At 49.9% G+C, this 14,695-nt stretch overlaps 1 protein-coding gene across 1 annotated transcript in view; it reads left to right on the top strand.

Moving 5' to 3' along the window:
• The window catches only part of PEX3 (peroxisomal biogenesis factor 3), a 61,957-nt gene that overhangs the window by 12,091 nt on the left and 35,171 nt on the right, over nucleotides 1–14,695 (top strand). The window contains exons 2-7 of the mRNA XM_078866223.1: nucleotides 1,617–1,748; nucleotides 1,894–1,975; nucleotides 2,742–2,785; nucleotides 4,898–5,025; nucleotides 7,975–8,041; nucleotides 9,912–9,966. Coding sequence (XP_078722349.1) covers nucleotides 1,617–1,748; nucleotides 1,894–1,975; nucleotides 2,742–2,785; nucleotides 4,898–5,025; nucleotides 7,975–8,041; nucleotides 9,912–9,966 — 508 coding nt within the window. The remainder of the gene's footprint in view (nucleotides 1–1,616; nucleotides 1,749–1,893; nucleotides 1,976–2,741; nucleotides 2,786–4,897; nucleotides 5,026–7,974; nucleotides 8,042–9,911; nucleotides 9,967–14,695) is intronic.

Below are 14,695 nucleotides of genomic sequence, written 5' to 3'. Positions count from 1 at the left end.
CAATTGGTTATACATTCAGTAAATATTGCTGCAGTCACCTACGCTTCCCAATTGGATCGCTAGAATACCGGGAGCTAATTGTAGTTCTTTCCTTTGAGGGCACGAGGGTTACGCAATCTGTAAATCATTGACTTTGTGAAGCAGTCTCCTGCGGGGTTGCCACATGGCAGGAGCGTGATGTGGTCCTTGGCCACCTTATAACCCAGAGCAGGTTTTCTTGTTTGGATAGGAAGGTAGGGATCACATCCTCTTTCCAAAATAATCCCGTTTCATCTGCATTAAAGACCTGCTCAGGTCGATATCCTTTCTCGATTTACTTTTTCAATTCCACCGGGTGATGATTTGCCGATGCTGCTTTGCCTGCGAACTCGACGTTATGAAGGCCGTAACGCCGTTTGAAAAATTTAACCAGCCTTTGCTGGCTCAACTGGGGGGCAGGCTTGGCTGAACTGCCGGATTCATTGTGCGTGTTTTTTGAAGAGCTGCATTGCTTTTGCACGTGTCACAGGGCCACTCAATGATACTTGTTTTTTTGCCTTTCAATCCAAATATGTAATGCCTTTTCCATGCATTCTATAGTCACAAGATTGCAATGCCACTTTAACACTTTGAGGAGCATTTGCCTTGACACTTATGAATATTCTTTTCACAGTTTTCAATATACTGCACAGTTGATTCGTTTTCTTCTGTAATGGCGGCCCACAGATGCCGCACTTTCTCCTCTAGCTAACCTATCTAACAACTCTATTTGTTCACTTAAGGTCATGACTGCCTTTTAGCAACACTATTACTCTTATCCGCTGGTTTATGCTTAGCACCCATAGTTACGGGTACAAAAAACTGCCTCGCATTCCTCTCCCGCCCCGCACCATGGTGTCAGCCACGCCATCGCCAGCTCCTTGAGTGATATTGTACTAAAGTGTACAGCGTACCCGCGAAACGCTAAAACTAACCTCCGCAATAATTTAATTGGTGTACAAAGAGGTTCCCCACGATAAGTCCAAACCACGAACGATAAACCCACGATATTCAAGGGTCTCCTGTATATATTTTTTCTCTTGCAGTTGCCCAACTCAACACAGGCCTGAGTAAAGTTCTTCATTTGTTTTTACCATCGTTCAGTCTGACTGGAGGGTTGGGAGGGGGGTGGGGCAGGGGTTTGCAGCAGCAGGAGCTGAGCCCACAGTGCCGCAAGCTGCTCCTGGAGTGGTGGGGCCAGACCCAAGCTGGGCTGGAATGGCCCAGAGCCATTGCAGGGCTACTCAGCCAGCTTTCCACTCGTTATGGGAATACATAAACAGGCGTGATATTGTCCATGCCATCTCGTATATGGCAATAGGTGCCTGTTTGTTATTATATATTATATTTAACCAGGAGGTGAAACAAACCGATTGAGGCACATGAAACAGCTTTGCTTCTTTTTCAAGGTGACCTCTGTTTAACAACACCTGCTGACACCACTTGCTCTGAAAGCCTGTAAATGCAAACACTTGTCTGTCCGCATGTAACTCTTGTGTGGCTAGGCATAGGTCGGTGAGTTTCGGCCGAGCTGTGCTGTGTGTGTGTGTGTGTGCGTCGGTGTGCGCGCATGGGGCCCGCACGTTCCACGTGTCTAGGTGTTCTGGTGCTGGCACGGGTGGCTCGCCGCAAGCTCTTGGAGCTGCAGGAGCGCGAGGCAGATGCGTACATCACTCACGCTCGCCGCGTGCACCACTTCGAGAGCAACCAGCGCACGTGCAACATGACAGGTGAGCAGAGCTTACAGAGCCACACCACATCTCGTGTGTTGGAGAGACTGGGATGTGCAACCTAGGAACGGACCTTCGAGACCAGAGCTCCTTGCCTTTTGGGCCACATCTTCGTGTAATGGCAGTGGACGTGTGATCTCTGCAGTGCTGTCTATGCTGCCCACGCTGCGAGACAACATCACGAAGCAGCTGGACTGTGAGAGCCTGACGGCCGCCCTGCGCGCCAGGCAAGCTGCCCCCACCACAGTCACTAATGTGCATGAGATTCTCTCTGCCCGGCTGAGAGCCGGGCGTAGCGGTGTTGTGAGCTTGTCGTCCACCTCTTGAGAAGAAAGGATTGTTGGGTCATGTAAATGTGTGATGCCCACACACCCATTGTGTTTAGAGGTAACCAGGTGATGACAGTGCAGGAAGTGGGTTCATGAAGATGTCTGTATACAGACTGTTTGTTATCCATTGGCATGGGTTTTCTCCGGGTACTTTAGTTTCCTTCCATACGCAGACACTCCCAAATACAGAAGTGGCTCAAATATGCCAGTGCAAGACCCTCATGTGGAAATGTCTTGAGACTCGGTGAGACTTTCCCAAGTAAATTAAGCACAAGCACAAATTAGTATTATTGCCATACTTTAAAAGAGGGCAGCAAATCATTTTCTTGAAAGTCTTACAATTATGCAACACTTTTTTGAACATAGCAATCTTCATAAGAGTGAGAATGCGCTTAGCCTGAGCCCTGTAGCGTGCATGAGAGCGGCATGCAAGTGACGGTGAGTGCAGTGTGGTGAGCGTGATGTGGACTGCGCAGGACAGTGAGTGTGTGGGGCTTTGAATGGTCGACTTTGTAGGATTGTGTATAGCGGTGTCGTGCAAGTGGCGTAAACTTTGTGATTGGTGGTCGTGTATGGTGAATGATGGTGCGGTTTTGTGAAGTATGTTGTTCAGGTGATGATGATGAGTGTGTAACATGGAGTGCTACTGTTGCTGTGCCCCAAGACCTGCAAACAAGCTGGAAATATGGGAAGATCTTAAGATTCTGAGTGAGTATTTCAATATAATACTTAGCTCTTCTGATGTAATATTCACTGCATTGTGCTGTTCACTCCTATCAGTAAATGCAAGGGGTTGATACATTTAAAACAGAGGGTGATTATTATCCTGCGCATATGACTGAATTACCTATTCTTATCGGATCTCAGAAGCTCAGCAGATTTGAGCTTGACCACTATGTACAAAAAGGTTGCCACAGGGCTTGCAAGGCTGTATAGTGGGGACTAGATGGCAGGCAGCAAAATTAGTTGTACTGTATATGCTCCCATGTCTATGCTTCCCTCCTGCAACCTACACTCCGCACTGAGGTGAAGTATGGTCTAACAACGCTGAAAGCCCCCACAGGCTTTGGGGAGTCCCTCATCAAGCAGTGAATTAGCATTTACAGTATAATGTAGAGTAAGCCCTCTGTATCCTGTGAGGGTTACGAATGTAGAATTCTCAAAAAGCAGAAACCTTGTTTCAATGGGAAAAAATGGGGTTAAGTTGCTGGTATGAGTGAAAATAAGGAGGACATGTTTAATAACAATAACTACAATAAATAATACATTATAAATAACTGTATTTGTTTTACCTTTGATGATGATAATTTGCTGACTATGAAGGTAGTGGTGATGGTGAGGAAAACAGGAGGATTGACTCATCGGGATATGCAGGTGCTTGATAACAACGCTGCACAGTTATCATTTTAGCACTCTCAGCACTAGCTACAACTTTCCCTGATTGCATTTACATTATTTTTAATGGACCTCACAGTGGACTCGTTTATACCAAAATGTATAAATGAGTCGACTGTAAGTACGTATAAAGTAAAATTGCACAATAGCTAGTTTAGAGTGCGATTACTGTGAGACTGAGGACTAAGCGGGCAGCCGAGGGGGCATGCCTAATCTTCCCAGACAATTTCCAATGTAGTAACATTCTGTGTACAACTTCGCGGTGTCGGTGGTCTTTAGGCACTGCATACACTCACGAATACGGGAGTCTGGCGTATCGTGAATAAGCAATTAGTATACACCTCATAACTCGCGATTATGCACAACTCGCTAATCAAGAACTCGCGCATAGCGAGGGTTTGCTGGATTTGCATTTAGCAGTGGACCAAGCCACAAGGCCGCATTACAACCAAGAGCTCCTCCAGTCATTACTGGAGAGGTTCAACGCTCTGCAAATATGTTAATGACGAAAGAAATCTGGTCGCAACAGAAAAGTTTAGTGCAAGCTGGAAACACGTATATTTAACAACACACTGGGTGCAGCATCGCATGTATACGAGCTCTCAGCCTTATCCAGACCACCAGCTCAAATGAACTGAATCTGGTAATTTTGTGGTTTATACCACAAATTCAAATAGATGATAAAATATGACTATGCAAACTTCTTTGTTATATATATATAACTCCTTGAGTTGGTGGTGTATACGACCAAATAACCACGCATTCAGTTCCTATGAGCTGATGCTCTTTCTAAGGCTGAGAGCTTCTGTATGTGCGATGCTGTACACTTCTGTGTGTAATTAAAACCACCGTTTCCTTCTAGCAATGCGGTAATGGTATAAACAGCAGTGAGTATTCATTCGTCCAAAGGTTTTGGGTAGCCTATTGAGACTCTGTATTTGAAATCAGTTATAGGGCTTTGTGACATTGCATCTATATTGTCTGCCTTCCTGACATGTTTTCCTTGCATTGCATTGCCGAATAGTCACACAAATTAATAAGGGGGGTCCATGTGTTCGGGTAATACTCGGCATACTGCTTGGAATAACAGATGTAGCCACTGGAGAGATTGACAATGCATATCAGATATTTCAAAAGGTAAAAAATATATATTATATTTGGCTCAGACACAAGAAGAGCCACAAATAGCAGCTATAAATGCATCTCCTATGATTTCAATCATGGCAGCTTTGGCTTGGCTTCATGCACATGTGAAGAGGTTAAACTAACCTATACAAATTATTTTATTTACCAGATGAACCCCACTGAGTTATTAACTCTTTTTCACAAGCAGACCTGGCCATAAATGATAGCTCAACGAAGTGGCTTACGTGGAAATTTTTAGCAGCCAAATAATTGTGCATTTACGCGGCATGGGATGTGCAGGCTTCGCACGGAGCGTGGTGGCCGTGTACGGAGCGTGCATGCTGGTGGTGATGCTCAGAGTGCAACTCAACGTAGTGGGAGGCTACATCTACTTGGACAACGCCATCTCCAGCACGCGGGGTCCAGAGGTGGGGCACACACACACCTCACTGACTTCCTACAACCTTAGCTCTGAATGGAAGTTCTCACAATATAATCGTTAGTGTGCGTACGTCCCACGGACCGCCCACGCATGTGACGCACTGTGGATCTCGCACCTGAACGCGCCGGGACTTCGCAACATTGCAGACGTGAGGAGGCGTGCAGCTCCCGCTCAGAGTTCACCTGGAACCCACACGAGTGTGGGGGTAGACTGCTGTGTGTGCTCCCAGCGAGAGGATGTCCGCTCGTTCCCGTGATGCAAGAGGGAACCTGGTGCCAAATGTAATTGTTACCTGCGCGTTGCCTGGCACGCCACTAAGGAAGACATTTGTTTTATACATCTCTTTCAAGTATGGCTCCCTCTTTCCATACGATTGCAGATATAAGAACGCAGGCTTGTTAAGGTGTGCCCTACCCAGATGAGCATTAGACCCAGCTTTATCATTTCAAATGCCAGTGCACCTGCCTTGCCCTTTGACCATTTAAGAGACGTTACAGTGTCATTTGTACCACTGTGAGGGAGGCACTGCAGAGACACTCCCTTAACACTGCTGCGACTCTCCAGCACCGCACACATGCACCAACTCGATTTGTCATTATTTTTCACTCATCAGAATGCTCCTTGAATCATATTAACAGCTGTGCTACCATGAATGCCTTAAAATGATGATTGTGATACTACGTTTCTTACATCCTCGTGCAAGCCCTTTAATACCTTTACCTAATGATGTACAGAATGTGTGGTTAAGGCAGACATGATTCCTTGTAAAAGGTTTCAGTTTGGTGTTTTAACATCTTAACACCTGTTTTGTTGCCAGAAAAAAAGGGGAAAAACCTATTATCAGAATGTGACAGCTTAACCATGGGAACAGATTTGCATAGCAATCGATTACCTGTGTGAACATCTACTTCTTGTATGAGATAAGTTTGTTTTGTTTTTTATTTAGCATCGTTTACGGAAATTGCATCTCAAATTCGCTGAGGAGCTGCGGACACGAGCTGGAAGGCAGCAGCCAGGCAGTGATCTGACACCAACAATTGGCCAAGTTCTGCAGTTCTCTATATATTGAAATTTTTTTGTCAGTCACAGCGGCACACGTAGTACTGTGTACATGCTGTGGTTTAAAAGCTGATGATATGGACTTTGGAGCTTCTGGCTTTTGGTCCCGAAGCGATTAAAACATTAGCCAAGTGTCTTCTATAGACATTGCCTTGGACCTAAATATTTCACTTTTGATTGTGCAACATGTGTATTGCACCATTGGAACCTCATTTGCCAGTAGAAAAATATGATAATTGTTTTTTTACCCTTTTATCTGGCAACAAAATTGACACCTTTTTTGCGCCTCTTGGCGTCATCTGGTCCAACACCATGTGAGACTAGGCTCTAAGGAAACATGTCTCGGGTGTGGACCAGTCAACTTCAAGGACAGTGCATACATTATCAGAGTTATGTTTTTTGTTTGCATTATGACTGCAGGTATTGTGGTCTATGCAAACATGACTCCTCGTGAAAAAGGTGTCAGTTTTGTTGCCAGATAAAAGGGTAAAAAAACAATTATCATCTGTATTGCATTTTGTTTTTACCTCTGTCGATACCTACGCTGACGCTATGTTTGCACAGCCATGAGAAATCGGACTTGAGCTGTGCCTTGCGATTCCTGTCGTGACCCAGCACTGCTCCTTTCCTGGGTAGAGGACAATGATCATAAATATAAGAAAAAGCCATTTTATTTGTATTATGCTTCAGTTATCATTTGCTGTCTCTAAACCATTTCCATTCGTGTTTAAAATAAAAACTAGGCTCTGCCCTCTCTCTCCCCCTAGTGGGGCGATGGGGGGGTGGGGCCTCCCCGCCTAACCCCCCCTTGGCCCTCCTGTGCCCGTGTGCGACGAGCCCCTCACGATCTGCCCCCTCTGCCGCCAGCTTCGCCCAGGCTGTGTGGGAGAACCCGTATGACCTACGTTCTCCAATTCTATCCCTCTCCCTTTACCCGCCGCGCTCGCCAGCGGGCGGTTGTGCTCATGCGGGAGACCCCCCGCCCCAGGGGTGGATCTGGATCATGACCGTCCACCGTGCCATTAATCGGTCCGCTGGGTGCTGGCCTCACGCCCCCCCACCCTGCCCTCAACTACACCGCCCCCCCTCGCGCTGCGGGGAGGAGAACAACTTCTGCCCCCATTACCTTCGAGCCTCTTAAGGGGCAGAATGGGGCGCAAAGGTTTCTGCTGCTACCATTGACGGATTCAGACTCGGACCCAGTTTTATTGTGTTTCTATGCCTTCCTCGCTTGTTTGATTCCCTCCCTCTGTGCCTCTTTCCCTTTTCCCCCACCCCCCTCTTTTCTTCTCCCTCTCCCTCCTCCCTGTCAGCTGGAAGGAGAAGCAAGTGATCTTTCATGATATTTATGTTTCTTGTGTTGACCTGTTTCATGTTAAAGATTATAGTTTGTTTTGTTCTTGTTGTGGGTCTAAAAAATAAATCAGATCCGGTGTCGAGAGCTGCAAAAAAAACCGGTGGATCTCAAGTTGCCCTTGCCAGTTTGTCTCTTCTGCGTTACCTCTGTGATACTGACCAGTCCTGAGGGCAGCACAGATGAAAGCGTGTAGCCCCCTTAGCAAAGTGAGGCTCGCGGCATCGGTAAGCGTGGGCCACGCAGCCCGGGTTGGTACTCACACAGTCTGCACAGGACAGGCTGCTTGTGGCATTCCAACCCAAGCCTGCGTTAATCACTCGTAAACGGGGGTGGTGGGCTTCCTTTGCAGTGGTCGTGGAAACATGGCGTTTACATCTCTCGCGGGAAAAGGCCGTTGCCCTGCGGTGGCACGCACATGCCACACAGACTTGTTGCCTAGATGTGGGTTTTCTTCAGTTGCGTGTAGAGCGAGTTGAGAGCAGTGCGCGGTGTGATGCCACTGTGTTTGTCTTGCGCCAGGCCATTCGTGTCCCGATGGAGGTACAGCAGCGATACCTCTCCTCCATCCAGTACCTGCTGGGGGATGGTATGAGCACCGCTTGCATTGTGATGCCACATCACATGCACACAACATCCAGCAGTCTCGCTACATTATTTTATTAACAGTACATAATATATATATCTATTAAAAATAAATAAATACACATTTGTAAAATCACTTGCATAGTTTCCAGGAAGATGTTGCTGTTCATCTCTTCATGTTAATCAGCCAACTGTGATGCGGATTATGCACACGATGGCAAGGAAGCACTTGTGACACTGTCCCTGTGTTTTGTGCATCGAGAAATGTATTTTGCAGTGCCTGCATAGGCTCGCCGTTTAACACGAACCTAATGCCCAAGTTTGAACTTTGAACCGTATGTGAACAGTGCTGTGTCTGCAAGTTTTTCCACTGCACTTGGCCTCCTTGCGATCTTGTCTTTCGCGCTAAATCCGTCAAAGATAACGTGTTACTCTTTATTTGCATTAAAGCACCGGTAGGGAGATGGCTGCAGGACACCACTTCTATCCCACACAAATAAAATGATACTAACTTGGCAATTAAAATATCATTGTGTTTGCATGTGTCCACTGAACTCCAGCAGTTTGTTAGGGGCGCAGTGCTTACAATAGCAACAATGCACTCAACGCATTACATCACTGGGGTGTACACACAGACTCTTGGGGCAAGTGCTGTTAGCGAGCACCTATGAAGAAAAGCACGGCATACGAGAGGTTGGGTGGCCAGCACCATGCCCGGACGCCTTTGTCTCCCGAGCGGTGATGTTTACACACCTCACCAAGTACTTATTTAAGGCTGAGTCGACCTAGGAGAAACCCAGGACGGGTTCAGATCATCATCACTGGTGTTGGCTGTGAGCATGAATCGAACTCAGGTCGCTAGGTTCGCAGGGCAGCGCACTAACTGCTGGGGAATGCACACAAAGATCCCCCGTATAACCTGCAGAGACTGTCGGAGCAAGTGCTATTAGCGAACGCACACACACATGCACTAGGGTGTGCACACACACGTGCACTGAGGTGTGCACGCACACATGTGTTCACACATAGGTGCACACCTCATGGAGTAACCTTTTCCACGCTTAAACAAACCAAGCCTCCGTTTCTGCTGTTTGCTGAATGTGTAAGATAACAAAATGAAGTGTACAACTTCTCCATCTTTTTTCATCATGGGACCTCCTTTGCCAGTACCAAAATATGAGAAGAGGTTTTTCCCTTTTTTCTGGCAACAAAACAGGTATTTAGATGTTAGAACACCAAACCGAAACCTTTTACAAGGAACCATGTCTGCATTAACCACAAAACTTGTGGTCAGAATGCAAACAACAAACCTACTCTGATAATATATGCATTGTCTTTGAAACTGATTGGTCTACACCAGAGACAGCTTTCTTTTGAGCCCAGTCTCAAAACGGTGTTAGACCAGAGGACGCCTTTTGGCAATTAAAATATAATTGCCTTTTGGCGGCCTCTGGTCTCTAAACGGTGATAGACCAGAGGACGCCTTTTGGTGAGCCTTTTGGCGTCCTCTGGTCTAATACTGGTCTAACACTGTTTTGAGACTAGGCTCCAAAGAAAACTGTCTCTGGTGTGGACCAATCAGTTTCAAAGACAATGCATATATTAGTATGTTTTTTGTTTTCATTCTGACCACAAGTATTATGGTTAATGCACACATGATTCCTTGTAAAAGGTTTCAGTTTGGTGTTCTTCCATCCTTGTTTAAGTTTAGGAGGGCAAATTCCTGGATAATGAGATGAAATGCAGAATGGCTCGATGCCAAGCGGGTGTTTATAGATTATACAATCGTACAGAATGAGATGTTGCTGCGTGGGGAGCTTGTCGTGTGTTACTAGATTACCAATGGGATGAGAGGCCTTTGTTTGTGTCCCCAGGGCTGAGCGAGCTAACCACGGAGGTGAAGCACGCCGTGCAGTCTGTTGTTGGCAGGTACGGGTTCCCCATGTACACCAACTCACACACGTACCTCAATTCCACCACTTTTAAATTAATCTGCATTTGTTGTATCCATGATGAATATATTTTTGTCTTCTTGTACATGTACACAGCCCTTTGTCAATCCATTGCCAGATGAGTGCCTTTCCACACCGTGCAGGTCCCGGGGGTTTATTTATCATACTTCACCGTGCTGGTCCATGCGAGTTGGATGGATTCGACAGTAAAGTAATGCACCTCAAAACATTTACTGAAATGTTTTTTTTTTTTTAAAACACTTACATTAGGATTATTACGATTGTAGCGACATGGCTGCACGTCGCCGTGTGTGGCCAGCCTGGGAAAGGCACGCCATGCAATATTGCCACCACGGACACCACTGAGAGGGGATGTAGTACTGGTCCGAGCAGGGCTCGGGCTGCACTGTCCGACAGTCAAGGAATGGCATCACGCTCTACGTGCAGTGCCAGCCCCTACAGGATAGGGGGCGAGAGTGCCGGCCTTAGAACGGGTTTGCAAGGGGCCATGGCACTCTGGTTGACCCCGGAGGACACGTGACCCGAGGTGTCTACCCGGGGACCCCCAAAGGGGGGGCTGGGGGGACCACGTGTCCAGTGGAGAACCTCCTCGAGAGTTCGAGAAGGGGGTCGTGGCTAGGGGGGAGCATGCCCCGCCACACAGGATAAAAAGCCGGGTCCCCAGTGGAAATGGCTGCTGTTGTCTTCATGAAGAAATCTACGTTCTACGCCAGAAGAGGAGTCTCCAACACACGGACCAGGACCCGAGTTGGGGTCCAATCCGGTCCGTTGTTGCTAACTCAGAGTGTTAGAGTAGTTAGCCTGGTGGTCCACCACCATAGGTTATCTGGTAAAGGGGCAGGAGGGAGGAGATGCGCCGCCGGTGGAGCAGCACGCCGTCCAGCTGTACGACGGCTCACCACCATCGGGGAGGGTTCTCCGGGCGGCACACTCCCGCCTCGCCGAGCTTCTCCACGTCGCGGCGTCCATTCTGGACGAGATCCAGCGTGTTGAGTCGGCGGAGGAGGAGAGGGAGACGGAGCCGCGCGTGGCCGCAGTTCCCGCCGATGTTTCCGGGTTTCCCGCAGAAAATTTTCAAGTTCCCGCTAAATCTTTCCACCAACCAGGAGCCTCCGCGGTTCCCGCCCAGGATTCCCGCCAATCGGGAGCCTCCGCGGCACAGCCCACGAATAGGCCGCCATCTTGTTGGCGGAGCGGAGTGGAGTTCCCGCCAAGTTCGAAGCTGCACCGCGATCGCTGGTGCACGTCCCATCTCTCCAACGTCGTCTACCCGTCCTTAAAGAGTTTTCAGCCGCTGGAGGCGGCTGGGCGGCCTCCCAGCGGCGCTTCCTCTCCAACTGCGAGATGGCAGGATGGACGGAGGCAGAGGCGTTGAAGGCGCTTCCCACCGCCCTGGACGACGATGTCCTGGCGGCGTTGGTCACCATCCCGCCGGGGGACAGGTCTACGCTGCAGCAGGCGCTGAAACAGATGGCGGCGATCTACGGGTCGCCGTCCAACACGCGCCATCGGTTTACTGCGCGGAGGCAGGATCGACCAGGAGGTCCTCGAGAAGCTGCTGGCGTTGGCGCGGGACCTTCAAGTCGTCATCCACGCCATCGACGACAACTACCTGTGCTCCCTCAAAGTTGAAAGGTGCATCCAGGGACACTTCCTCTTGCAACGGAAGAAGGGACAGGTGGCATGTGCCATGCCTTGTGAGGTGCGGGGTATGCCAGAGGAATCGGAGCCTACCCCAAGCCTGCGCATCGACCCAGGTTGGAGGAGGGACGGTATGGCGTGATGGGACGGCTTCCAACACCAGGGGAGGACATCACCTCTTCCGGAGCGCGGCCTCACCGTCTGTATCAACTGTGGCCTGCCTGGCCACGTCTCGTCGGGTTGCCAAGCGCCACGACAACGCCACAGCGGTCGTCCGCCCGACCATCCTCTCCGCTGCAACCTAAGGCGAGTCACGACACCTCACTCACTCAGCCCCTGAATCCACCTCACTCACCTCGTTGCGCCGGTTCTCGTTTTCGTTATACATCAATAAGGGGGGTTGGGATTGCGATCGGGGCGACTGGCCGCTCCGACCGGGTCAGTGGTCGGAGCTGGCCCATAGGTTTGTTGCCGCGACCACGGGTTCGTCCGTCATTATTGGTTCCATCGAGGGGGTCGATTTTAGGATGTTCGTCGATACTGGGGCGTCGGCGACCATAATTTCAGAGCTAATTTATTATATTTTGCCCGCTAAATGCCGTAGCCTATGCCCCGTTGAAGTGTTGTGCTTTGCCGCAAACGGTGGCTCATTGGGCATCAATGGCAATATAATAGCACAGGTCTGTATTGGCGACGTTAAATTGACCGGTCAGATTCTCGTCTCCTCGTCCCTTGCTGTTCCATACTTGCTCAGGACTGATTTCTTGGGTAAAATGCCTGTAAAGATTTTAATTGACCAAGGGTGCATTGAATTGCCATCGGGTCGTCGTTTGGCATTTCTACCCTCTCTCACTCGGATGTGCACGGCCAACGTCACCGTGCAAGCGCTAGCGTCTAAAGCGGTGCGGATTCCCCCGGGCGCGCAAATGTTGGTCCCCTTACGCTTGCGCAAGCCCCTCGATCGGGCGGCGACTGCGGGGGGGATCTTCTTGGGACCTTCCAATAAGGCTGTTCGGGGATTGACGTTGGTAGGAGCCCAAACCCGTGTCCAACGACCGGGAACCTTTCATCCAGGTCCTCAATGCTGGGTTAGACATGTCCATTATTCAGCAAGGCACCGTGCTTGCCCATGCGTCACCCGCACTTCAGGGGGATTGTGTTGTCAGGAATGTTGGTCGAGTCACACATGCCGCCGCGTAAGAGTTGGGATGAGAAGTGGCTGGATTCACTTTGTACGGAAAAAACACTCCACGCTTTGACGGCTAAATGCCAGAAGTTTCATTGGGGGGAGGAGGCTGCATTTGTTGCGCTCCGCGATGCCTTGGTGAACGCCCCTCCCCTCTGCTACCCCGACTTTGCTGCGCCATTCGTCCTTGATACGGACACGAACAACACCGGCATTGACGCGGTTCTGTCCCAGGTTGTCAACGGGGTGGGGTGCGTTGTTGCATATGTAATGTAGTAACTCGGCGGGAGACGACTTCACGGGTAACACACTCTTTATTTTATCAAACTTGGTTACAGGTGACTAACACCTACTTTGTATCTCGGGTGACAAACACCCACTTAGCTACTTGGCGACTAACGCCCACTGAGCTACTCGGATGACCAACATCCACTTAGTACTCGGGTGACAAACACCCACTTAGCTACTTGGCGACTAACGCCCACTGAGCTACTCGGATGACCAACATCCACTTAGCTACTCGGCGACTAACGCCACTGGGCTACTCGGATGACCAACATCCACTTAGTACTCGGGTGACAACCACCCACTTAGCTACTTGGCGACTAACGCCCACTGAGCTACTCGGATGACCAACATCCACTTAGCTACTCGGCGACTAACGCCACTGAGCTACTCGGATGACCAACATCCACTTAGCTACTCGGCGACTAACGCCACTGAGCTACTCGGATGACCAACATCCACTTAGCTACTCGGCGACTAACGCCACTGAGCTACTCGGGTGCACTAGGTCTTCAGCTCCGTCTTCGGGTCTTCAACTGGGTAACTCTCCCCGAGTGCTCTCGCGCGTCCCCCTTTATACCCCACCTGCGGACGTCGCTGCGAGCACCCACTTATTCGACCAATCGCCGGGCGCTGGCTACGATCCTCTTTTCCCACATCTCATCGTGCCTCACCACTCACTCCGCGCCGCCCCGTCATCTGTCACTCCCGGCGCGCGCGTCCACACCACGCCCACAACGCGTGCCCAACCCCGCACCCCGCGCCGCCCCGTGATCCATCACTGTCACAGTCGGCGCACGTCAATACCACCACTACATCACCCCCTACCACATAGCTCGCAGCCGACCCGGCTGCTATAAAAATATACAAACCCCCCTGTGTGCCCCGTAACACAACACAACCACAAGAACAACAACTAACCTAACAACACAACACGACGCGAACACTACCATCCGCAACCCTCAACCAATGCCACCGCGACAATAGAACAATATATACAAACCGGCGAGTGACAATAGCAATGTGTATGCAAAAAGGAAAATAAATGGAAAAAAAATTTTTTCTTTCGACTCGTGCAGTGTCCCCTTTTTCTTCCGAGCGTCCCTACAACGGGACATTACCCCGGCAGAGGGGAACACCGGGCGAGCTCGGTGTAGAGAAAAAACGTCTTCATGAAAATTGTTGAGACCTAGCCCGAGTCCGCCTTGCCGGTCCGTCGTACGGCACCAGACGCGGTTGAACGTCCGGTGGTGCCAGCGGTTCAGAAAGACATCGGCCAGGCACCGAGGACCCGTGCGTGCCGCGGGGTTCAGGCTCCCGACGGTTAGCAGCCGTCAAGCCCGAGGCACCTGGGGGTGGGCAGGTAGAAACACGTGAGGAGCAGCCTGCGACACCTCCCTCCCCGAGTCGACGGTCACATCACACGCCCGGTCGTTACGGCACAGAACGGGGTCACACGGTGCCGTATAGGGCTTCAGTCGGGAGGGGTGCACGTACCAACGGCGTTTTTCCCATTTAATCTGTATACTCTGGGGTCGTGCAACCCGCACAATTTCCACCGGTCCCCTCCAAG

Source organism: Lampetra fluviatilis, chromosome 22 (genome assembly GCF_964198595.1).
Source record: "Lampetra fluviatilis chromosome 22, kcLamFluv1.1, whole genome shotgun sequence".
In the NCBI taxonomy this organism is placed as follows: Eukaryota; Metazoa; Chordata; class Hyperoartia; order Petromyzontiformes; family Petromyzontidae; genus Lampetra; species Lampetra fluviatilis.
Note: the sequence above shows the minus strand (reverse complement) of the source record. Positions and strands in the feature narration are given on the sequence as shown.